Genomic DNA, 27,030 nt, shown 5'->3' on the forward strand with positions numbered 1-27,030 from the left:
TTACCATCTATACCTTGTTGTGTTTTTGTTCTTGTTTGCAATTATTATTCTCTTCCCCTGTAATCTATCAGTAATGCTCGACAGCAGTCTCTATGTTTCCAATAGCTTCAGTATGTTTTTAATTGTATATGTATTATTGTACTATGTTTGTATTTTTTGTTCACGGATCGGTGTTCCACTGATCTTGCCTTAAACTGTGGAGTCTTTTGCTTACAGTTGCCCCGGTTACACGTCAAGCAGTGATGACGTCATCTGTGGGCGTCTGCACTCGCGTCCCGCGCCGGAGCTGTTTGACACGCTGTGGTGAGCTTATATAAGGTATGTTTTATACTGTCTTTGTTATCCTGATGAAGAAGTAATACACTTCGAAACGTTGCTTTATCCTACTTGTTGCATGTCATTATTTCTGAGTGCCGCCCGTCTGTCTGCTATATATATATATATATATATATATATTCGTTGTTGTCATTTAACGCTTCTTGGAGCACATTTTGTATTTGATATGAAGTTTTATTGCAAGCCTTTTAACACCAAGTCCATGGAGTACCTCCTCTATTTTTTCCTTCCAGCACCTGACTACAGGTATGGGAGAATTGGTTGTATATTAATCTAAGGAAGGCACCCCGGCATCAAGACAAGTGTCCAGAGTGCCAGACGACAAGTTTGTGTATATATATATATATATATATATATCAGCCAGTGTCAGGTGACTAGTGTACCTTTTAAAAGGCATGCAGTTCATGGCAGGTACACCTTACACCAAGTGGGCATATTTGCAGTTATATTATATGATACAGTTGCCAGGTTATAATTTTTATGATTTTGTGATAGTGTAGGACCTGCATGAAGGTGGGGTACCTTGGCGAGCGGTATGCAGGCTTCCGTGCATTGGCCAATTCACTAACTAAACCCCCATCATTTATTCATTTATTCATTGATGTTGTGAGGATAAGTGAGCTCATTTTGGTGAGTGCTGAACTTTTTGTTTCTATATTTTTGAGTAGGTGGCCATGGGCTACATGCACCCCACCCTACTAGTGGCGAGTACGGATTCTGCACCCCGCTTCTGGGGTGGCGAGTGCTGTGGTTTTCCATTTGCTGGTATATTTCAGGGTTAATCCTTGGTTAACTCATTAACTGTGGGCACAAACTTTGTTCATGCACCCCAATTATCTTAAACCTGTGTCAGCTGCCCTTTAGTCATTTATCAGCCAGTGTCAGGTGACTAGTGTACCTTTTAAAAGCCATGCAGTTCATGGCAGGTACACCTTACACCAAGTGGGCATATTTGCAGTTATATTATGTGATACAGTTGCCAGGTTTTAATTTTTATGATTTTGTGATAGTGTAGGACCTGCATGAAGGTGGGGTACCTTGGCGAGCGGTATGCAGGCTGCCGTGCATTGGCCAATTCACTAACTAAACCCCCATCATTTATTCATTTATTCATTGATGTTGTGAGGATAAGTGAGCTCATTTTGGTGAGTGCTGAACTTTTTGTTTCTATATATATATATATATATATATATATATACACATCAATAAATAAATGATGGGGGTTTAGTTGTTGAATTGGCCAATGCACAGAAGCCAGCAAACCGATTGCCAAGGTACCCCACCTTCTTGCAGGTCCTACACTATCTTGGCATCTGGTTTGCAGGCTTCTGTGCATTGGCCAGTTCACTAACTAAACCCCATCATTTATTTATTGATGTGTTGAGGATAAGTGAGCTTGCTATGGTGAGTGCTGAGCTTTCTGTTTGTATGTATTTAAGTAATGTGGTCATGGGCTACATGCATCCCACCATATTAGTGGTAAGAGCAGCCATGTACCCCGCTTCTGGGGTGGCGAGTGCTGTGGTTTTGTATCTGTGTGTGTATATATATATATATATATATAGAGAGAGAGAGAGATACTGGCGGCACTCCACGGGTTTTCAAAAAAGAGACAGCTACACAAGCTTTAAATGTCAACGTTTCAGGTGCTGTTTAATCACACCTTTCGTCAGGATCTCTCTCTCTGTGTTTGCTCCGTTTGGACCGTGGAGGGCACCCAGGTATTTAAAACTTTTGTTTGGAGTGCCGGTCATATTGGAACTATATATATATATATATATATATATATATATTCAGGGATGCCCCGGCACACAAAATACTACTAGCTCAATGCTATTGAAGTGACTATAAGCAAATTGTATACATATCTATCTACCTATCTATCTATCTATCTATCTATCTATCTATCTATCTATCTATCTATCTATCCAATGTAGATATCCGCATTCACATTCATAACTTGTCACTGCAAGGGGTACTCCTTTCTGTCTTCATGCTGAACTGTCCACTTGCTAAGTTGTTTGCACTGAGAATGGCCCTAAGGGGTCAAAATGATTTGCAGATTTTGATGGTGATGATGACCTATGAAAACGTATACTTTTATGGAATTGGTGAGACCACATTATGGATAGATAGATATATATATATACACTATTCTACAATATTCACTCCACTAGTGATAAAGATCTCCCACTCACCCTCGAATTCGAATTACACATATCATAAAATGTACAATGCCAGAGATGAGCATGCCGACACATCATTGCTCTGGCTTGGAAACTACAACATTGGTTCTATTTACTTAGTTATTTTTAGGAGTTCTCTGTCTGATCTCACACCACAAACTAAATATGAATAAACATATTTTACACTTAGGATATATAATTGCATTCTACAGATCACAGAGGAATTGACAATTAAAAATACAGATGTTTACATTTCCTTAAAGAAAATAATGGGATATAGCTTTGAAATAGAACTTGGCTTTACATGAATTGTTATCTGAAGCCAGCTGTCTCCTTCCTCCAGGGACTCAGTACTATTTGTGTGCTTCATGGAACTATAATTGGAAAGTACTGTTAAGAAGAAGTTATCTGTAGGACACACTATGAAGACAGCAGCTTGAAGAGAACCAAGATAACCAACCAGTAACAAGATGGTTTTATTTCACTAAGGATTTATGTCTGGAAAATGGATTTAGGAAAACATAGAATTAAAACCCTATCAAACAAGACTGTAAGAGAGACAACTACGGTAAGACTGACCACATTTTGCATTAGCCGTGTGCAAATAAAACTTGTCAAGCTAGACACTTGCTGCAGTGTAGGAGTTCTGTATGTTATTTACATTCTCTCCTGGGGTTCTGGGACTGCAGCTGTACACACCTGCTAATAAGAAGTAGCTCTACAAACTGGGGTGCACACAGCACAGAATTCTAGATGGCAGACAGAATAAACTATTAATAAACTCTAAGTTGTTTTTTGAATCCACCTGCTTATTTTCTCTGTTGACTCATGGACAGGTCACTCATAAATGTTTAAATAAAAATACAGTACAGTGATCTTAGGCTAATGTGAAAATAAGTTATTGAACATTCAGTGTTATACTAATTTATATTGTTGTAATTATGTATGTAACTTCATATAAATGTAAAGATCTAAGAAAATGTATATCTTACTACACTTATTGATAGTGACTTGATTGCAAATATGTAAAACGTGTTTTTAAGATGGTACAAAGAGTGTAATATATTTGGCCTTAATGATTGCATTCAGTGAACAGAAAACTTTTTATACAAGTCAGACTGTTCTATAATGTCTTAGTCACTGTGACATCATCGTCTCCCTAGTTTAGTACCTGACCCCTTTGCCTTCTTCTCATGTTCCTCTAAACTTTCACACAAGAGCTGTCATACACAGTATATGAGCTGTTATGAAAGTATAGCATGCACCACTTTTCATAGCACTACTAGTGGTATATGTGACTAAAACAGTATTATTGTGCCTTCCAAATATCAACAGTGTGTTAGTTTCAGGAACATATACTGTATTCACTAGGACTTCTGCTATTCTAAATGATATTCCCATGTTTGTTTAAAGAGGAATAAAATATATGTTTGCATTTAACCTCTGGTGATGATGATTGAGACTTGTCCTCCACATATACATAAAAAATTCAAACGTTAGAGTAAATTGAAAAAACTTAACCGATATTGATTTGGGACTTGGGAGGAGACTTCAGGGTTAGGATATCATTGTGCTGGGCCGTGATAAAGGGCCTAATTCAGCCCCGATAGCTGCAATGGCAGCAATTTCTGTCTGAAGCCCTTTGGGGAGTGCATTCGCGCAGGCGCGCCGCGCGGGTGCACCCTGTGAGGCCCAGTGATATCTCGGGGCTGCGATCACCTCTGCCTGATTGACAGGCAGAGGCGATCGCGGGGCGGGAGGGGGCAAGCCATTGGCGTTTGAATGCCGTTGGTGGGTGCAGTCCGGACAATGAAGACGTGTCCGAAACCATTGCAGGGGCAGGCTGCGGTGGCTACATTACATCACACGCAGCCACTGCGACCCGGAATGCATTGGGTAACCGCCTGCCAACACAGCTAGGCTGCGCAGGTAGGGAACTACTTGGCGGGTGTGAAAGAATCACCGCTGCGCGATTCTTTCACACCCGTGCACGGGGGTAAGGCCTGACATGCGGGACGGACTAGCCCTGTGCTGGGCGTCCCCCACGCATGTCAGAGAAACTGATCATAGATGTGCTAAATTTAGCACATCTACGATCAGGTCTGAATCACCCCCAAAGACATGAAACTAAAATATCATTAGTACAGGGGATGACTATGTGTGTATGTGTTGTACTCAAAGTCACCTAACTACTCCATACTGTCACCTAAAAAACATGGGGGCACTCTTGTTTGAAAGAGAAGAGATTCTTCTTTTTAAAACTGTGTGTACCCATAAATTATGTTACCTGGTTATAGGTGTATTAATGAGATGAGAATCCGCTATGCTACAGAAATTGTCAAGGATGGGGAATATCTCCACCATTCTGACAAGCGGGAAGCAGTTAAAATACCACCAGTCGTGATCCTCGTGGTCACAATACTGCCACTGGAATCCCTACATGCGGTGAAATGCCTCCCCCGGAATACCGGCAACACAGTCTTTTCTCCCTCTGTGGGTGTCCTCGACACCCATAGAGGGAGAATACAACTTGTGGTGAGTGCAGCGAGCCACCATGCCCGCAGGGTAGAGAGAGCAGCAAGCCTGTAAGGGGCTTTCTAGTACTCGCCCTGCTGCCGGCATTCTGGTGGACAGGATCCCGCTGTCGGGATCATTACAGTCAGCATCCCGTCCTCCGATAAATCATACGTATCTCTGACTGGCTGGCAGTAACTCAGGGATACCGCATTTGAAAAAGTGGAGTCCCCTATTTTACATTTCTTAGGGACATATTTATGAAGTACTGGATTTACAAAACATTTGATTTTTATAGATTTTGCCTACCATATTTAAAAGGGCAATAATAGTAGATGCAAAATCAGGCTTGTTTTGCTTTAAGTATTATTGCCCTTTTAAATATTGCATGCACAATCTGTAAAATAAAATTGAGAGTCTTGTAAATCCACTGCTGCTTAGTAAATATGCAGCTTAGTGCTGTAGTTATTGTCTGGTGATGACTTGTGATTTCCAGACAAAATTACCTTCAACTACAGAAATTCGTTTCAAGTGCAGATTTAATTTTGAAGTCCTGCTTGTAGAATAATTCTGTACTAGACACAGTTCTAATAACTATAGGGGATTTGCAATACCTGTTTCCTGATACATTTGGGGGTATCATATCCTTCCAATTGTAAATACATTTTAGGTTGTTGTTCTTGGGTTTAAACAGATTTGGGGGGCTTTTGTCAAAATGTGGCTATTAAATATAACACGGGAATCTTACCAATTGTATAATTGTATTTAATATAACCTGCTGTATGTGTATAAGCAAATAAAGGGTATTTTCTAAAAATTTAAAAACTTCTGAAAAAAAAAGATGGGTGTACTGTATGTGTGGTTACTGAATAAAAAGTTGTAATTTTCATGTTGAAATGTGATTAGTGCAAATGCCACCAAAGCAGTCTAAGCACAAGCAGTGAAAAAACATTCAACAGAGGAGGGATTCATTGAATTTATTTAATATGTTGTCCTCACCTGTTATGTAACATACCACTAACCAAATTTCAAGTGTATTTATCTAGAAATGAAAAAAACCTAGAATCCAGCGAAAGATCATAATCATATCTCTTGTTTCTAAAAATGATTATCGTTAGCACATATAGGTGGTCATTCCGAGTTGTTCGCTCGCTGCCGATTTCGCAGTGCAGCGATCAAGTGAAAAAACTGCAAAAATGCGCATGCGCATGGTATGCAGCGTGCATGCGCTAAGTACTTTCACACAAAACTTTGTAGATTTACACAAGCTCGAGCGATGTTTTTTCATCGCTCGAGTGATCGTAGTGTGATTGACAGGAAGTGGGTGCTTCTGGGCGGAAACTGCCCGTTTTCAGGGAGTGTGCTAAAAAAACGCAGGCGTGCCAGGTAGAAGTGCAGGAGTGGCTGGAGAAACAGGGGAGTGGCTTGCCGAACGCAGGGCGTGTTTATGACGTCAAACCAGGAACTAAACGGACTGAGGTGATCACAGTCTAGGAGTAGGTATGGAGCTACTCAGAAACTGCAGGGAATTATTTAGTAGCAGTTCTGCTAATCTTTCGTTCACTATTCTGCTAAGCTAAGATACACTCCCAGAGGGCGGCGGCCTAGCATTTGCAATGCTGCTAAAAGCAGCTAGCGAGCGAACAACTCGGAATGAGGGCCATAATGCCTTGCTGACTCATAGTACTGGGAGCACTGGATGATGCTAACCAAGTCATTACACAGTATTAGTAATGTTTTGTATATACTCCTCAGGGTTCACTTACTAAGCTCCGTGTTTGCCCAAACTTGTAAACACAGGAGTGTTTCGTCATTTTTACAAACACGGAAATTTACCAAAGTACAAACACGGGAGTGTTGGCTCACACAGAATTTCAATGCATGGGAGAACCTGCAAATAGAATCAAATACCATCATTCAAACTGGAAGTACTTCCCATAGACAACACTGAAACACAGGAATTTACCTAGAATTGTGTTTGCAAACATACCAGCGAATTGCGAAAATTCGAACCAAAATATACTTTTCAAATAGACAGCCCTCTTAGTAGCATGTTTAGAGAAGCCGGCACATATTAGTGAGATTTGTGCAGTGCTTCTCTGTGTAAGTGACATTGAATGGTTACAAATAAAAATAAAAATGGTGTGGGGTTTCCACCAACAAGCATAACCAATCCGACCCTTTAAGTCGGTCCTGATTCCAAAAATACAGGGGAAAAATTGTGTAGGGTTCCCCGTATATTAAGCACCAGCACCAGGCTCTTGGGCCAGTCCTGGTTACAAAAATATCTGGAAAAAAAGACAGGGGCTCTTGATATTTTTAAAACCAGAACTGGGCTCCACTAGTGGGAAAGTAACATGCTTATATTGGTCCCTGTGTCCATAGCATTTTCTCCCTTAACTAGACAGCCCAGGCCAAGGTTTCCTGGGGAGTGGGGATCCACCCAATACATGGGGGTGCCCTCTCCAGGGCATCCTAGGCCAGGGCTGAAGCCCCAGGGCTATCCCTGGCACCCCTGGGCTGTGAGTGCTAAGTTGATACTCTATTCATTAAGTTTCAATTAAAGTAAACCCAAGACACACGCCATGAAAGTGCAACTTTAATTTACACACTGACTCACACTCACACATACCTACACTCCCTGTAGCCATTCATATCCACTTGTCAATATAAGCATCCCAGTTCCTAGTGTAGATCAGGTCCTCTTCATTCCAAGTAGGCATCCAAGGGGTTAATAAAAATGCAAGACCATGCTCCATGCTGGATACGCAAATGCCGGGATCCACATGGCTTCTGTCATTCTAAGAGCTGCCAGCAAATCAGTGGGTGCCTCCGTAGGAGCGCCTGCTGATTGTGAGTGGCCAAACTCTCAATCAAAGGTTAACCCTTTGACTTCAATGATGGAAACGTTCCATTGAAGTCAAAGGTGGAAACCGATACATTGTAGTCCATGATGGGAACTACAAGGTTGACCTCTAGTAACCTTTCGGTTCCCATCATTGACTACAATGCATCGGTTCCCACCTTTGACTTCAATGGAGTGGTTTCCATCATTGAAGTCAATGGGGGAACCTTTGTTTTGATCAAAAAATCACATAGCATGTAGATAGTTTTAAAGTTTAAAACCATTGACTTATATGAAAACAAGCCAGATATTGTCAGAACTTTACTATTGCAAATTTAGATCTATCTAGTAAAGTGAAAATTCAGTGTATGAGGCATTAATTAGTTTGGATTTCGGAGCTTTATGCACCATTATATTGTTGATAAATTGAGCTTTATTTATCAGAACTGTCAGCTACTGTATACTTACTAAATATCTTCCTCTAATATATTTTATTAGTACAAGCAAGGATTTAATTAGAAAAGACTCGACCATATTATAAATTCATACACATCACAAATGCAGACTAACAGTTGCATTAACATATGGGCTATGAGATTTATGAAAGCTTGGAGAAAGATAAAGTACCAACCAATCCGCTCCTGTCATTTTTCAAACACAGACTGTAAACTGGCAGTTAGAAACTCAATGGTTGGTACTTTATCTCTCTTCACGTTATCTCTCTCCAAGCTTTGATGAATCTCCCCCTTAATCTAAATAATATTTATAGTCATCTTATCCACATTATTATACAATAGGAACTGTCCTTTGTGATTTAGAGGACTTCTGGATTTATATCCCGGGAGTAGTTCTGCACTTGTATGGCCAAAGGCCAGTGCATGCGCGAACCACAGTTGACACTGAAAAAGATCCTATTAGATCCCTCTCCTGGAAGTCTGCAGTTAGATGTCCATAGGCTTCTATTAGGTAACAACAAACATAGATGGCGTTGCCTATTGGGAACAAGTTCTGGAAAGGTTTGCAATCCACGCATATAAGGAATACGGTCAAATCACTGAAAATGTCATTTTTGGTTAGATGACATTTTTGAGGATAGTGCCTCCCACCCACTAATTGCTATCTGCTTTGGACCTCCCAGCAGTTTATGCACTGATATGCCGGTGCTGCTCCTGTGTTCTGTGAATGAGTAATGTGTTCATAGACACCTGTGACTGCAGATTTCAGTGGTTTTGGCGGTAAACTTTGTAAAGAGTGACTCCAATATCTACTTGTCTTTGCAGATTAATTACATTGCATATTAATTACTTGTTGTGCCTTATGCACATACAGAATAATCATGGTGCTCTTTTATAATTTAAATATATATTATATTTTTTCCAGAATATCCCTGGAGACTACTGTATATTTTGACATTGTTCTTGTAACCAAGCTTGTATATCAAGGATTGAATATTGTCCATTTTACAGTTGTTTTCTGAATTATCTTTATTTTTTTTTATTTATTTTTTTTTAATTCTTTATAATTCAATGTTTGGTGTTATAATTGATGCAACATTGGTCCTTATTGGGGTGTTAATATACAAGATAAAGTGAAGTGCAGTGTTCTACCTGTTTTTTGTTATGGTTTACATGTGAATTTGGCAATGACCTCTTTTTCCGATCACTGCTGTAGAAAAATATCTTTGGTCTCTGGTGGCACTCAGGTGCTTGGCTATTTTCTGTTTTTGTTAATTTGATTATATTACTGACTAGCTGTAGTACCCAACATTGCCTGGGCAAGTTCGTGTCCAGTCATCATTAGAATAACATTAAATGGAAATTTTGTTATTGGTCATCTGAGTGACAGTTAAAGTAATATTCTGAAGGACAAAAACAATAGTAATGAAGTTCACCATTCTGTTGTTAAGATTTGAATGAAAAAGTGCTATGCCTAAACTGGTGTGTACCATCACTGCACATGGCCATTCGACTGTCAGTAATATATCTGTCAGCACTCTTCTCATTATGTGTCCGCATATGCTATTAAAGTTTGTATGCCAGTTCCTCCAAAAGTGAATGTGAACAGAGAGCCTGGATGGCACAGTAGTGTTTGCCTGTAGATGCAAGTAATATGCCAGATGGCAGTGCTTAGGAGCTGAAAGTACCAGGGCTGTGTCAGCAGTGTTTATAAAACAGATCCCAACATCTCCAACAGATTTTCTTGTAATGCATAGCCTCTTTCAAGTTATCTGTATTGTGAGGTCTGTCAGTTATGAATAGTGGTCTCAGATGGTGTCTTAATCATCATTTATGGCTACAGACTTTGTATAAGTAACAGTAATCAGTAGACATGACATGTTTATTGTAGCAGACGTCTACACATTCTGACCGAAAATGCTGACACACTATAAGCTACAAACATTGTGGTTTTTAGGATGTGCAGCTGCTCTATTCCTACTATGGTAAACAATTGCAGACTTACTTACTGCTGTGCAGCACATTGCCTGAAACCTGTGTGATTGTTTTGTATATATTTTTTACTTGAGCCTAGTATCTCTCTGAAACTTTTATTTGACCTTATTATCTCTCTGATACAAAGTAACTACTGTACACTACAGATCTCCCTATTCTGTGCTGTGTGTGGCAGATGCTGAAAAAAACTGAAATGTGAATGGGAGCTGTGTGGGAAAACACACAGCCTGTGTTCTAATCCAGTCTCTAAACTATTCTTTTACCAATTGTCAAGTCAATCAATTAAAAGGTTTGGTCATGATCGAGCAAAAAACATAAAGTGTTTATATTTAATATATTAATAAGGATTTTATTCATCGTCTTCACAAATAAGGATCATTTTTGTTATTATGTAGTTTTATCACATCTGTCATAATATTATTTTATAAACCACTACTGTGGAAGAAACATTTTATAGCTTTTAGCACAATGCGTTTTAGGGGTAAGAAAAAACTGCAACAAAATTTAACACAATTTTTCCAAAGATTCCTTAAATCTCCAGATGATAAATAAACCCTGCAACTGTAACGTGAAATAATAATGTAAACAATTTATTTATGAGGACATTTCATATAAAATACAAAGATGAGTAATAATAAACAATGTCAGTTTTTCAAATGCAAGATCACTGATGGCTGTCAGTAAGATTCATGTTATTTAAATAAACACTGTATGTTATCTGCTATTATTACATACCATATTATTACATTCTAAAATACATACCCAGTGTAAATATTTTATATATATATATATATATATACATTTTATCGAACCGTGGACCAATAATGGTACTCAAAAGGCATTTTGAAGGTGAAAGAAACTTGTCTTTGTTAATAAGTCAATGTTTCGAGGGCTCTGCCTCTTTGTCAATACACACCAGCTGGTGAAAAGTATGTAGAAATCTGTTTTATCTTTAGCTCCTGCAAATTATATATATATATATATATATATATATATATATAATATTGTTTTTCTTTTAGTGAAACTGAATTTGCCTTTAGAATTTTTAAAATATTATCTTCCTATGATTATAGAATAAAAGGACACTATCAACTATGTTAAAATATATACTGCATCTTTTTGTGTTGATACTGTATTTTCTTTTTGATGAGATTTCTATTTCTGATAATACTGCTTTGTTCATTGCCATGACCATGCATGTAACCATGACTTCTTTGTATATTCAAATATTACATATCTTGAACATTAAGCTGACTAAATATTAAAGAAAAAGATTTTCATAATTCACATTCCTTAAACATATATTCTTCTTTATCTAGAATGCAGGACTGGAGCAACATGGTAATTGTAGAGTATATACCAGAATGCACTGTTTGCCTGACCGGCATTTCTTGTCTAAATGAGATGAGGTTAAATGAAAATCATATCAAGAGCCTGTCCTAGTTTTTGTTTTATTAAAGGTTATTTTATTTAATAAAAAAAAAAAATGCAAACACAAGTACAGCAACTATAGTCTCAACATTTTAAATTCTACAGCAGGGGTTCTCAATAGCCATACTTGAGCTCAGGTGACTTAAATAGTACCTTATTTATTTTGATTTAACAATCTGTGTTCAGGAATGGCTATCATAAAAACCTGTACTGTTAATGTGCCTTGAGGACTGAGGTTGGGAATCACTGTTCCACAACAAATTCTATACAAACAGTGCTCTAAGTGGAGAGGAATACGGTGGTATGACATACCATAGTGGCGTAAGTTCGTCCCAGTTGCCCGGAGGCAAGATAAATGTTGGTACCACCCTATTTCCTATATTAAGGTGTGTGTGTGTGTGTGTGTGTGTGTGTGTGTGTGTGTGTGTGTGTGTGGTGTTCTGAAAAAAAATTATATACTGTCACATTTAATTGTCTTTTATTTTAAATCACACATTTCTTAGCAGTCATACCCAGGATTAGAACCCATGACCTGTTACGATCACAGCAGACACTTTACTGATGGAGTTATTTGCTCCTGTAGAGGAAGCATGAGAATTCTAACTATATGAAGTTATGTGTAATTGTCTGAGAAGTAACATCATATAGTTAGAATTCTCATATTTCCTATACAAGAGCAAATAGCTTAATCTGTAAAGTGTCTGTTGTCAGTGTATTAGGCTGTGGTTTCTTATCCCAGGTATGACACTTGTAAAATGTGTATCTACAGTATAATAAAGAGGGTGTGATTTGTAAGGTGTATGGACCAGTGAGGAAGTTGGCCACTGAAGAGATAGTGGCGGCTATCAATTAACTTAATTGAGTGGTGTCACAGAATGGGAGGAGAGGTGCCCCCCTCAGAGCAGGAGCCCGGCGGCAGATGACTCCATTGCCTCCCAGAATTCTGCCTCTGACATACCGCCACCTAATTTTCCTCTAGCAGGAGTAGCAGCATCGGCTGACAGATTTAGTGGCAGGATTCAGGTTACATCTGCTGGAGTCCTGGGTCATTGAGAACTGTGGGGCAAGTGGTTTGGAGAGAGGCCAGCAGTGACAGCTCTGGTGCTGGAAGTGACTGGTTGGAGGAACGGCAGAGGGTGGAAGTCAGTCCCCATATAAAGCCAGTTACTAATCTCTGCAATGCAAATGTAACAGGGATTCTGAGCACACAATACCTGGAATGCAGATGTACACCCTGCTGCTAAACAGTTGTTAACCACACTCACTCAGCTGGGACATTATAATCAGTACTGCCATACTTCACTAGCTATGCCCAATCTCATATGATCTTGAAAGCTATGCAGTGAAAGGCCTGGTTAGTATTTGGATGGGAAACAAACCTAAGAATACCAGGTGCAGTAATTATATCATTTTGACACTGAAAGCAGAAGTAGTGGAGAAACCCTCAACCTGAGCTTTTACTCTATCCTCTCCACTAGAAGGTAGCCCTACACATTTTTACCTTGCAGTCTCTATTTACAAACCACACACTTATTACCTACTATTCCATGAATAGGTATAGGTCTATCACGTCCCCCATGCAGACAATCAAGCCCTTTCTTTTGACAGAACATTAAGGGGTCTATTTACTAAGCCTTGGATGGAGATAAAGTTTCTGGGGATAAAGTACCAGCCAATCGGCTCCTGTCATTTTTCTAAACACAGCCTGTGGCATGGCAGTTAGGGGCTGATTGGCTGGTACTTTATCTCCAGCAACTTTATCTCCATCCAAGGCTTATTAAATAGACCCCTTGATCTTTGTTTACAACTAGGAATGATTATCTATTGGCACGATTAAGAAACTGATATTGATATCCAAATTACTTTGTTCATCTATATTAAATTCTAAACACCTCAAAATTAATATTTAGATCACTATAGACGACATACTAGAGGGTCCATTGGAGATGCTCACTCATTCTAATTTTTACATAGTAACTTTATCATTGTAAATTTCTGTGTATAATCTTACTGTCTTTTTAATAAATGATTAAAAGGTAATTTTAAATATTTTTCATTACTGTATTAAGTGTGCCCCAACAAAGAGTCTTTCTTTTGACTAATACTGCTGACTCTGGGAGCACCTCCAACAGGCAAAATTGCTGACACCCCCTGAGGGTATAATAACTAACTTTTACCGTTGGTCATCTTGACAATAAATCTAATAGGAAACATTTTCACCCCAGTCCATTGTAGAACCAAGGCCACAGGTGCTATATCGAACCTCTGTTCTATTCAGATCACATATGAAGTCAGCATACACAGGCAGGCAGATTCAAGGTAAACATCATGCAAGCACCATATTCAGTGGGTTCTGGGTTACAGAAAATTAGGCAGCAAGTTTGGGGATGATAGATAGACAAAAACAAGTTTATTGTAATAGATAGTATTCAATTTGAGTTTAGTGGGGATGAGCTTTTGTGCTAACTTGAGTTGCTTAGCTGATCTGACTACAATGTATCAGCAACACTGACCAGGACAATATTTCCCCCTACCCTCTCCCACAATTTAAATTCAGTATAAAAATAATTACAAATGAAGACCCCAAATATGGAATACTGCTATTTGGGCACAATACTATACACACAGCCAAACCAACTAAAGTAAGGAATCAATATTTCAAATTTGTTTTTAAAAATCTGATTAGCAGTCCATATGTTACATGTACAGTAGTTTGACTAACACTTTGTTATAAAGAACTGTAAAAAACAAATCTCCTAGATCCTGCATTGTACACTGCTGCAACATCTCTTTTGTTTATTACTCAGTGCCTCTCCATCCGTAATACCAAAGAAAACCAAGTGGCGCTTAACAATCATGTAGTATGAAACATTTAATAAAAATGCAAATAAAATACAATGCAACAACCTCCCGGGGGTGTGATACAATGTTAAAACACACCCCCGGGAGGTTGTTGCATTGTATTTTATTTGCATTTTTATTAAATGTTTCATACTACATGATTGTTAAGCGCCACTTGGTTTTCTTTGGTATTTCTGTGTGTTAAGGGATTGGCAATTCCCTTTTACAAGAGGCCGCTGACAATCATATTGCAGTTTCACTCACCTGAGCGCTTAGTGTAACCCCTTTTTTTCCTCTCCATCCGTAGCATTGGAAAAGCTGATTTTGATGAAGGGAAGGCAATTAATAGCAACTCCTGTGAGTCATCTGTAGAGAAGTGCGCAGAACCCCATGTTTTGGTTTAGTTTTGGCCAAACCACCCTCGAGTATTTTGGTTCCGTTTTGGATTCATTTAAAATTTATAAAAGCACATAAAATCATGCAATTTTTGGTCCTGTCATTGTTCCTACTGTAATATTACCATCAATAACATTAATTTCTTGTAATTTCCAGTGTGAAATTGCCCCTTAAATCAAAAGGGAGGGATTTACATGCCATCAAATACATGCAAGATTCGGTTTTTAGATTCAAGATCCAACCCCACAGGGACCTGACCCGGGATTCAGTTCTATTTGACACCCCAAAGTTCGGGTGGGTTTGGTTTTCAACTCATCTCTAAACACATGTATTTATTGCAAACTGTAATGTGCAATTTTCATTTTCAATGAGGATTAGAATACATCAGTAATATATTTTAACTTTTTCTCTTATGTCCTAGAGGATGCTGGGGACTCCGTAAGGACCATGGGGTATAGACGGGCTCTGCAGGAGATAGGGCACCTAAAAAGAACTTTGACTATGGGTGTGCACTGGCTCCTCCCTCTATGCCCCTCCTCCAGACCTCAGTTAGATCTTGTGCCCAGAGGAGAATGGGTGCACTGCAGAGAGCTCTCCAGAGTTTTCTGTGGAAAAATAATTTTGTTAGGTTTTTTATTTTCAGGGAGTCCTGTTGGCAACAGGCTCCCTGCATCGTGGGACCGAGGAGAGAGAAGCAGAGCTGGCTTGTCAAGTTGGGCACTGCTTCTAAGGCTACTGGACACCATTAGCTCCAGAGGGAGTCGGAACACAGGTCTCACCTGGGGTTCGTCCCGGAGCCGCGCCGCCGTCCTCCTCACAGATGCCGAAGATAGAAGCCGGATGAGAAGACAGAAGACATCTTAGGCGGCAGAAGACATCAGATCTTCATGAGGTAAGGCGCGCAGCGGTAAGCTGCGCGCCATTGCTCCCAGTCACACACACACTGAGCAGCACTGAAGGGTGCAGGGCGCAGGGGGGGGGCGCCCTGGGCAGCAATAAACCTCACATTTTGGCCAAATACAGTTTGATTAGGCTGCGGAGGCAGTAAATCTATGATCCCCCGCCATTTTATTGAAAAATCACTGGGACCGAAGCCCGCCGTCGGGTGGGCGGGGCTTGATCCTCAGCACTAACCAGCGCCATTTTCTCCACAGAAGCTGCATGAGGATAACGCTGGCTCCCTGGTCTCTCCCCTGCTGAACTTCACAGGCTGGAAAAAAGAGGAGGGGGGCACATTAGCGACGCAGTGAGTGGGAATTGGCTTATTATATATAAAAAAGCGCTATCTGGACATATTTTTTCCAGTGTTTTTAAGTGCTGGTGTGTGCTGGCATACTCTCTCTCTCTGTCTCTCCTTAGGACCTGGTTTGGGTTTTGTCCCCTTAAAGGTTAATCCCTGTGTGTGTGTGGGGTGTCGGTACGTGTGTGTCGACATGTTTGAGGCGGAAGGCTTCTCCAAGGAGGAGGTGGAGCAAATGAGTGTTGTGTCCCCGTCAGTTGTGCCGACTCCTGATTGGATGGACATGTGGCATACGTTGCATGCAAGTGTGGCATCTTTACATAAGAGGCTTGATAAGGCTGATTTAGGGGGGACATCAGGCGGTCAATCCTCCTCAGATTGGACCGACTCACAGGGCCCGTCGGGGTCTCAAAAGCGTCCCTTAACACAAGACACTACTACCGACACGGATTCTGATTCCAGTGTCGACTATGACAAAGTAAAATTGCACCCTAGGGTGACTAAAACTATTCAGGGTATGATTGTGGCAATAAGGGATGTCTTGCATATTGTGGATGAACCCTCGGTCCCCGACACAAGGGTACACATGTTTAAGGAAAAGAAACAGATTATTAATTTTCCCACATCTCATGAATTAAATGAGTTCTTTGGAAAAGCTTGGGAGACTCCGGATAAGAGACCGCAGATCCCCAAAATAATTTTTATGACATACCCTTTCCCTAAGCAGGACAGGGAGATTTGGGGAATTACCCCCCACTGTGGACAATGCCCTGACGCGCTTATCCAAGAAAGTGGCGCTACCGTCTCCTGACACAGCGGCCCTTAAAGACCCAGCAGATTGCAGGCAAGAAACTACCTTAAAGGGTATTTATTCTCATACGGGTGCTGTGCTAAGACCGACGATTGCGTCGGCATGGGTGTGTAGCGCAATTGCAGCTTGGACAGATGAGCTGACAGATCGATTTGATACTATGGATAAGGACACTATATTCCTAACTCTAGCCCTATAAAAGACGCAGTCTTATTTATGAGGGATGCTCAAAGGGACATTGGATTGCTAGCTTCTAGGGCCAATGTCATGGCTATCTCAGCGAGAAGATCCTTATGGACTCGCCAATGGACGGGTGATGCGGATTCCAAGAAACATATGGAAGTACTACCCTATAAGGGGGATGTATTGTTTGGGGATGGGCTGACGGACCTGGTTTCCACAGCTACAGCAGGTAAATCAATTTTTTTACCATATATTCCCCAACAGCAATAGAAAGTAACACCCTATCAGATGCAGTCCTTTTGGTCGCACAAGTCTAAAAGAGGTCGGGGATCCTCTTTCCTCGCCAGAGGTAAGGGCAGAGGCAAGAGAGCACCTGCTGCGGCAAAAGTCCTCCCCGGCTGCTTCAAAACCCACAGCATGACGCTGGGGCACCCCTGAGGGAGTCTGCACCGGTGGGGGCACGTCTTCGACTTTTCAGTCAGGCCTGGGTCAGTTCGGACCTGAATCCCTGGGTGCTGGAAATAGTTTCCCAGGGTTACAAACTGGAATTCGAGGAGGTGCCCCCGCGCCGATTTTTCAAATCGGCCCTACCAGCTTCCACATCGGAAAGGGATGTAGTGTTAGCTGCAATTCAAACGCTGTGTATACAGCAAGTGATAATCAAGGTTCCCCTGCACCAGCAGGGAAGAGGTTACTACTCAACCCTATTTGTGGTCCCGAAACCGGACGGTTCGGTCAGACCGATTTTGAATCTGAAATCCCTAAACCTGTACATAAAAAGATTCAAATTCAAAATGGAATCACTCAGAGCGATAATAGCCAACATGGAGGAGGGGGAGTTTATGGTGTCTCTGGACATAAAGGATGCGTACCTTCATGTCCCCATATATGCCCCCCATCAGGAATACCTGAGATTCGCTGTACAGGATTGTCATTACCAATTTCAGACGTTGCCGTTTGGACTTTCCACGGCCCCGAGGATTTTCACCAAGATAATGGCGGAAATGATGGTGGTCCTGCGCAAGCATGGTGTCACAATTATCCCATACTTGGACGATCTCCTGATAAAAGCAAGATCAAGAGAGAAATTGCTGAGCAGTGTGGCGCTCTCTCTGAGAGTGCTCCAACAACACGGTTGGATTCTAAATCTACCAAAGTCACAGTTGATTCCGACAACTCAACTGCCGTTCCTAGGTATGATACTGGATACGGAACAAATGAAGGTCTTCCTCCCAATAGAGAAAGCCCAAGACATCCAGAACATGGTCAGAGAACTGCTAAAACCGAAAAGGGTGTCTGTTCACCAATGCACTCGAGTTCTGGGGAAAATGGTGGCGGCCTACGAGGCCATTCCCTTCGGCAGGTTCCATGCAAGGACTTTTCAATGGGACCTTCTGGACAAGTGGTCCGGGTCCCATCTGCACTTACATCGGAAATAACTCTGTCCCCAGGGACCAGAGTGTCCCTCCTGTGGTGGTTGCAAAGTGCTCACCTCCTGGAGGGTCGCAGGTTCGGAATTCAGGATTGGATCCTGGTTACCACGGACGCGAGCCTCCGAGGATGGGGAGCGGTCACACTGGGAAAACATTTTCAGGGTCTGTGGTCAGACCAGGAGTCCTGTCTACACATCAATGTGTTGGAACTCAGGGCCATTTACAACGGCCTTCGACAAGCGGAGAATTTTCTTCGAAACCTACCGGTTCTGATTCAATCAGACAATGTCACAGCAGTGGCTCATGTGAACCGCAAAGGCGGTACAAAAAGCAGAGTCGCGATGGCGGAAGCCACAAGGATCCTTCGCTGGGCGGAAAATCATGTAAGCGCTCTGTCAGCTGTCTTCATTCCGGGAGTGGACAACTGGGAAGCAGACTTCCTCAGCAGACACGATCTCCATCCAGGAGAGTGGGGACTTCATCAAGAAGTCTTTGCAGACGTAACACGTCTTTGGGGAACTCCTCAAATAGACATGATGGCGTCACATCTTAACAAAACACTTATTAGGTACTGCGCCAGGTCTCGGGACCCTCAGGCAATAGCAGTGGACGCTCTAGTAACACCGTGGGTGTTCAAATCGGTCTATGTGTTTCCTCCTCTTCCTCTCATCACAAAAGTGTTGAGGATCATAAGACGAAGAAGAGTACAGACGATACTCGTTGTCCCAGACTGGCCTCGAAGGGCTTGGTACTCGGATCTACAAGAGATGCTCACAGGAGACCCCTGGCCTCTTCCTCTGAGGGAAGACCTGTTGCAGCAGGGGCCCTGTGTATTTCAAGACTTACCGCGGTTACGTTTGACGGCAGGGCAGTTGAACGCCGAATCCTAGCAAAAAAGGGGATTCCGGAAGAGGTCATCCCTACGTTAATAAAAGCTAGGAAGGAGGTGACGATAAAACATTATCACCGTATCTGGCGAAAGTATGTGTCTTGGTGTGAGACCAAGAATGCACCTACGGAAGATTTTCATCTGGGTCGTCTTCTCCACTTCCTACAGACAGGAGTGGATATGGGCCTGAAATTAGGCTCTGTTAAGGTACAGATTTCGGCCCTCTCGATTTTCTTTCAGAAGGAATTGGCTTCTCTTCCAGAAGTCCAGACGTTTGTAAAGGGAGTGCTGCACATCCAGCCCCCTTTTGTGCCTCCAGTGGCACCATGGGACCTGAACGTGGTGTTGCAGTTCCTAAAATCACACTGGTTTGAACCGCTTAACAAGTTTGAGTTGAAATTTCTTACCTGGAAGGTGGTCATGTTGTTGGCCTTAGCATCAGCACGGCGAGTGTCAGAGTTGGCGGCTTTGTCACACAAGAGCCCCTACTTGATTTTTCATGTGGATCGAGCTGAATTGAGGACACGTCCGCAATTTTTGCCTAAAGTGGTTTCTTCGTTCCATATGAATCAACCTATTGTGGTGCCTGTGGCTACAAGTGACCTGGAGGATTCCAGATCCCTGGACGTAGTCAGGGCCTTAAAAATGTATGTAGCCAGGACGGCTAGAGTTAGGAAAACAGAGGCTCTGTTTATCCTGTATGTGGCCAATAAGATTGGCGCTCCTGCTTCGAAGCAGACTATTGCTCGCTGGATCTGTAATACGATTCAGCAGGCTCACTCTACGGCTGGATTGCCGGTACCAAATTCGGTTAAGGCCCATTCCACTAGGAAGGTGGGCTCTTCTTGGGCGGCTGCCCGAGGTGTCTCGGCTTTACAACTTTGCCGAGCGGCGACTTGGTCGGGGTCAAACACTTTTGCTAAATTCTACAAGTTTGATACCCTGGCTGATGAGGACCTAGTGTTTGCTCAGTCGGTGCTGCAGAGTCATACGCACTCTCCCGCCCGATTGGATGCTTTGGTATAAACCCCATGGTCCTTACGGAGTCCCCAGCATCCTCTAGGACGTAAGAGAAAATAAGATTTTAAACCTACCGGTAAATCTATTTCTCCTAGTCCATAGAGGATGCTGGGCGCCCCTCCCAGTGCGGAAACTCTGCAAGACTTGTATATAGTTGTTGCTTACATAAGGGTTATGTTACAGTTGACATCGGACTTGGACCGTTACTGTTGTTTTGTTCATACTGTTAACTGGTTATGTATGTTCCAGGTTACATGGTATGATTGGTGTGGGCTGATATGAATCTTGCCCTTGGATTGCTAAATCCTGCCTTGTATTGTCCATCTCCTCTGGGCACAGTTCTCTAACTGAGGTCTGGAGGAGGGGCATAGAGGGAGGAGCCAGTGCACACCCATAGTCAAAGTTCTTTTTAGGTGCCCTATCTCCTGCGGAGCCCGTCTATACCCCATGGTCCTTACGGAGTCCCCAGCATCCTCTACGGACTAGGAGAAATAGATTTACCGGTAGGTTTAAAATCTTATTATTACCAGTTACACTAGGATTGCATCTGTTCATAAGTGAGGGACATACTAGTAAATGTGGCCAAATCTCCCAAAACTTGGTGTTTGGAGGTTTGCCACAATCTCCATGCATCCCCTTTTCTTTCTCCAACATGCTTGAGCACTACATTATCAGATATAAATACATCAGATGTCTGGAGGCATGGGTGTGGCCATATTAGATTCTGTCATGTGATCCCTCAGTCCTACACTTCTCAGCAGCCATGTCCACATGACCAGCTTAGCTTATTGTCTTTTATACAGTAATACCCTATTTAAACCTGCCTCTGTCATTTCCTCATTGCCAGAGCAACACACTTTGGTTCACCCTGGTTCTGGGTTCTGCTGCATCTGCAAGTGTCAGTTTGCCTGGTAAATCCACAATTGCCAGAACTGCTGTTATCTCTAAGTGCTGGATCTACAGTAGTTCCTGCTACATGAAGTTAATCTGTATCTGCAAGTGCTCAGTCTACTGCTACGGTACATCAAGTTCACTGCTGCATTTGCAAGTATCGGTTCTCTTTTTAAACCCACACCTGCCAGTGTGGAGGCACTGGATTTAGGACATAAAGGCCACCTTTATTCTTGGACCCATTTAAACACTGTGCTCATTAGAGCCATAACTAGACTTTTTGGTGTGCCAGAAAGAGAATTGGTGCCCCCCACCTCATATTCCAATAGTCACATAAGGCACATTCCCTCGTGGGGATGATCCCAGAGTAAGCCTATGCTATGATGCCCCTTTGCTTTGGGCTTCAAAAAGGGTGCAAGCTACAAGTGAAAGTAATTAAACCATAATTGCTGCCAACAGTGCACCCTACCCTGCAGCGCTATGTGTGGTGGCACACTTCGCACATACCTAGTTACAGCCATGGTGTACAGACTGTTAAGGAGAAGGTGCCTAATAATTACACAATTATTAAAAGGTAATGTAAAAACAACACCAGCCTCCTAGGCAACATCACACAATCACAAAAGGGCTTGTAACAACATCTAATAATTATCAGACTAAAAACTAATCTCCCCAAAAGTCCCAGCAGGGTTCTCAAAACTCTTCAGAGGCAGCTACCCCAGTTTAATACAGCTCCTACCAGGTAAACAACTCCAGCAGACCAGTGTCCAGGCCACACAGCCACTATGGTCCAAGCAACTTTACCCTGTCATCTGCAGCTTACAGGTATACACTAGTCAACATCCCAGCACCTTCTGAATACCTGCTGTCTTGGCTCTGCTAGCATAAAGAGCACCTGCTGCCTCTCATTTATCTGAAGCTGCCAAATGACCACAAGTTCCAGTAGCACTGGATTTGGAGAAACTGACACACCCCTGTTCCCTTTTAAAATCACCTTGAAACAGGACTAGCAGTGTGTTTGCTTCTCAGAGTCAGCGAAACAGGAAATCCTAGAGAAACATGTTGATAGATGTAGTACTACTGAGTAGTAACTGCTACATAAACAGGAAATCACATAGGAGCATGCTAAGAGATGTAGTGAAACAAACAGTATCTGCTGTGGAGACAGTAAGTCCCAGTAAAACCTTTTACCCAGAGGAGATACCTCCCAGACTGCTGCCTCTATTTTAGAACAATCAAATTACTAAACAAAAAGACACCATCCACAACAGTATAAATCCCTCAGAGCTAGCACTCCTGATATTCTCTCTAAGTGCTGAATCTGGGTTCCTGCTACATCTAGTTTATCTGCTGTATCTTCAAATGCTCAGTCTCATGCTACATTAGTCCGTTTGCTGTACACTAGTGCTCGGTCTCCTGCTGCATCAGTTCTGTTTTACCCACAATTACCAACACTCCTGCTATTCTCTCTTAGGGAGTAGTGATAAGAGTGAAGAAGTGAGATAAGTAGTGATAAGAATGAAATAGTGATAAGAGTGGAGAAGTGAGACCATGGAGTAGTTGCCCATGGCTGCTCCATACAATTGTATAGTATGCAAATGATAAATGTTACTTCAATGCTGATTGGTTGCCGTGGGCCACTTCTCCACTGGCTCACTTCTCCACACTTTTCACTGCTTCTTGAATAGACCTCTTTGTGCTGTAAATAGATTCCTGCTTCATCTGCTCTCCTGCTGAATCCAAAAGTACCAACACCGACTATGGGGTCTATTTACTAAGCCTTGGATGGAGATAAAGTCCCAACCAACCAGCTTCTAACTGTCATTTTCAAATTCAGCCTGTGACATGCCAGGTAGTTGCTGATTGGCTGGTACTTTATCTCCATCCACTTTATCTCCATCCAAGGCTTAGTAAAATAGACTCTATATTCCCTAAGTGCTTTATCTCTCTGTATATACTAAGGTTGACTCTGCTACTGCATTGCATGTGTGCATCCTGGCTCCACTGGGCCTTGCTTCCAACTCACTCATCTGGGACTCTCAAAAGTCTCCTGTTACATCTGCTATCATTCTAAAAAGCAGAGTGCTCTTTACCAGAGTCACCACCAAAGTCCTAGTGTCCAGATCCTTTTTTTTAGCACATAATTGGTATTAGTAGCAGGTGTCTGGTCTCCTTTCTCTAGGTATCTGGTAACATGGGCTAATACTAAGTTCAGGTGCCAGTTTCAGATCGTATGTCAAGGCCTTTGTAAATGAACACCAAACAGCAGGTGCTTACAATGCATAAGTAGGCACAGGAGGACGTTTGAGATACATATCAGCTAAGGCCTACATTCTGATTTACCTGTATTCTGATTTACCTTATAGATTGTGAGCTTGTGTGCAGGGCCTTTCTACCTCCGTGTCTGTCTGTTATTACCCAGTTTTGTTCTATTACAGTTGTTTCCAATTATAAAGTGCAAAGGAAAATGCTGCACTATATAAGAAACTGTCAATAATAATAATATTGGTCCATAAGAATACATTGTTCCGTCATTGCATCCTAAACACTCGGAGTGGAGGACCTGCAGGACAAAAATCTGTGATAAATGTCTTGTAAATTAGAGTAAACTTGTATTGTGCACCATGTGGGACACAAGAGTTTGAGTCCCACATTAGAATATTTTCATTTTATGAAGGAACTACTTTTAAAGTTTGAGGTATATTCAGGGACGGCTTGGCCTTTACAGTTACTGGAATGGTTTCCGGGAGGCCGACCACACAGTGTGGACGATTGCCTCATGTGGCTCCACCCTCAGCAGTGTGTCACTCACCATTATATCTGGCAGCCACCAGCACCTGTCAGAGGCTGCAGCTTGGGGGAGCTCTGACACTGCGAGGGTAGACTGTCATCTTACGTGACAGAGCTCCTCCAGTCACCAGTTCCTGGCAGCTCTACAGCGCGCACACACACGATGAGTGATATCTCTTCTCCCTTGGATGGCCCCTTTGCTTTCCTCTCCTCTTCCTGCTTTCTCTGCTATCCCCCGACCCATTCTCACACACATTCCAACCCCCCGTCTGCTCCCTCCCCCACTTGCGATACCCGCCCACACTCGTGACACTTTCCCAAACCGTGGCACCTCCTCCCCCACTCACGGCACATCCCCCTTCCTAACTCATGGTGTAATATGACCAATGGATGCTGCTGGAAGGTTTAATGTGACAAACGGACACTGCTGGGCTGTGTAATGTGATTAACACATGTTGCTGGGCGGTGTAATGTGACTAATGGATGCTGCTGGGTGCTGTTTTGTGAGTAATGGATGCTACTGTGCAGTGTAATGTGACTAGCGGGAACTGCTGGATGTTGTAATGTGACTAACAGATGCTGCAGGGCGCTGGAATGTGATTAACGGATGCTACTGCGCAGTGTAATGTGACTAACGGACGCTGCTGGATGCTGTCATTTGACTAACAGATGCTGCTGGTCGGTGTAAAGTGACTAACGGACTCTACTGGATGGTGTAATGTGACTAACGGATGCTGCTGTGTGGTGTAATGTGACTAACAGTCGTTGCTGTACGATGTAATTTGACTATCAGACGCTGCTGGGCGGTGTAAAGTGACTAACGGATGCTACTGGATGGTGTAATGTGACTAACGGATGCTGCTGTGCGGTGTAATGTGACTAAATGATGCTGCTGGATGCTGTAATTTGACTAACAGACGCTGCTAGGTGATGTAAAGTGACTAACGGATGCTGCTGTGCTTATGTTATTATTGAACAACTTCCAGGTGAAGAATGCATTTTCCACAGTCTCAACACAGTTATGTCTGTAGATGAGAGTGAGAGAATGCACTATCCAGTTTAATTTTTGCACACGATCGAGATGAGTGGACTTTCGCTTCACATTCTGTAGACCTCTACACATTAGAACAATATTGCACACGATGCGCACGATTTTGACACATCGGATAGATATATCATTAGTAAAACTGCAAATCATGTACATTTCACTAGCAATAACGATCCAATGCGTGGTCCTGCGGGTCATTTGTTATATCTTCAGATCTCCCCTGCTGCAGGCACAATCTGAAGCTATTGTCAACGACAGCATGCTCCTGGATGTGGTCACTCCTCAGATCTTTTGCAAGATCTTAAAGATCTATCTTATGTGTATTCACTATATTGTGAGTCCGGGACTGCCAGAGAGCTGCCGGGGAGTTTAAGGGAAACCATTTGGGACATCGCTCATTTGCAAGTCGTATGTACTGTATGGCCACCTTATGACTGAAAAAAGGTGCACGCTCATCAGGAACCTGGACACAAGGAAAGGCTTAGTGAAAGGCACACGTATGATTGTAAAGTCGCTCTTCCGAAAAATAATTTCTGTGGAAATTTGGTGTGGAGAACATAAGAGCTCTTTGCACATATTGCCACACATTCTGCTGACTCCAAGCAACAGCACTTTCATATTGTCCTTTGCGATGACAATAAATAAGAGTCAAGGGCAGGCACTTGCCAAAGTCAGAATATACCTGCCAGAACCAGTCTTCTCACATGGAATGCTCTACATTTCCCTATCTTGAGCAAGAGCAACGGATTCTGTTGCAGTAAAGATCACTTATACCCCTTTCACACCACACAAATAACCGGGTATCGACCCGGCATATTGCCGAGTCGACACGGGTCGGCATGCGGTGTGAAAGGGGCATAGCCGAAATCACGGGTCGCCTGACCCTGCAATTCAACCCGGGAATAAAGCAGTGTTATACCTGTGTTGAATACCGGGTCAGTGGCTGCGTAAACGGGCTCCCGGGTCGATTACTACAGCAGGGAGAGGCGGCGCGGAGATGATCTCATCTCCCAGCGCCGCCTCCACCTCCGCCACCAGCTCCGCCCCCTGCTGCTATGGCAACCCGCCCGGCATATTGCTGGGTCGGGGAAACCAGCAGCAGCGGCCAATGCCGGATCCCACCCGGGAAAGACCCGTTTCCAATTCTTGGGTGGGATCCGGCATTGGCAGTGTGAAAGAGGTATAACAAAGATGCATCTGGATCAGGGCTGGATTAAGCCTTGGGTGTGCCCAGGGCACTTAAGACAGGGGGGCCCCAATGGAAGGTGGGGGATGTATATTAAATTGTGCATACTTCCTAACATGTCCCACTCCAGAAGGGACAAAATGCTCTCTACCTGGACTTCCCACTTAATATATGATTGGCGTCACTGTGTTTAACTATTTAATTGATAAGAAAGGTATTTCAACACAGGTGATTGCAATCATAAGTTAAGAAGGAAGTCAGGGTTGAGAGCATTTTGTCCCTCCTGGAATAGGTCATGGCGGGAGGTATTGATTGTATATATTAAATTTAAACCAATGGTGTATATTAGTTTTAACTAATAGTTTAATCATGCCTGGGTACTGTTTATAGCTCCACCTAATTGAAAGACAATTATTTTATAAACTTTTCTTGTAGTAGAACAAAGACAACTTCTCTTTAAAATACACATAAAAAAATAAAATAATTTATCTTGTCACATGCAAGAATAGCAGCAGCCTCTGTACTACTTACACAATGGGA

The 27,030-nt window shown here is 42.4% G+C and overlaps 1 protein-coding gene across 3 annotated transcripts in view; it reads left to right on the top strand.

The window, feature by feature from the left end:
• Positions 1-216: 216 nt before the first annotated feature.
• The window catches only part of MLIP (muscular LMNA interacting protein), a 407,542-nt gene continuing 380,728 nt past the window's right edge, over positions 217-27,030 (top strand). For all 3 annotated transcript variants that reach the window (XR_010175988.1, XM_063916721.1, XM_063916720.1), the window contains exons 1-2: positions 217-318; positions 2,866-3,090. Coding sequence is in view for 1 of the 3 variants with exons in the window: in XM_063916720.1 (XP_063772790.1) it covers positions 3,028-3,090 (63 nt within the window). In the remaining 2 variants the exon portion in view is untranslated. The remainder of the gene's footprint in view (positions 319-2,865; positions 3,091-27,030) is intronic.

Source organism: Pseudophryne corroboree, chromosome 4 (assembly GCF_028390025.1).
Source record: "Pseudophryne corroboree isolate aPseCor3 chromosome 4, aPseCor3.hap2, whole genome shotgun sequence".
Taxonomy (NCBI): domain Eukaryota; kingdom Metazoa; phylum Chordata; class Amphibia; order Anura; family Myobatrachidae; genus Pseudophryne; species Pseudophryne corroboree.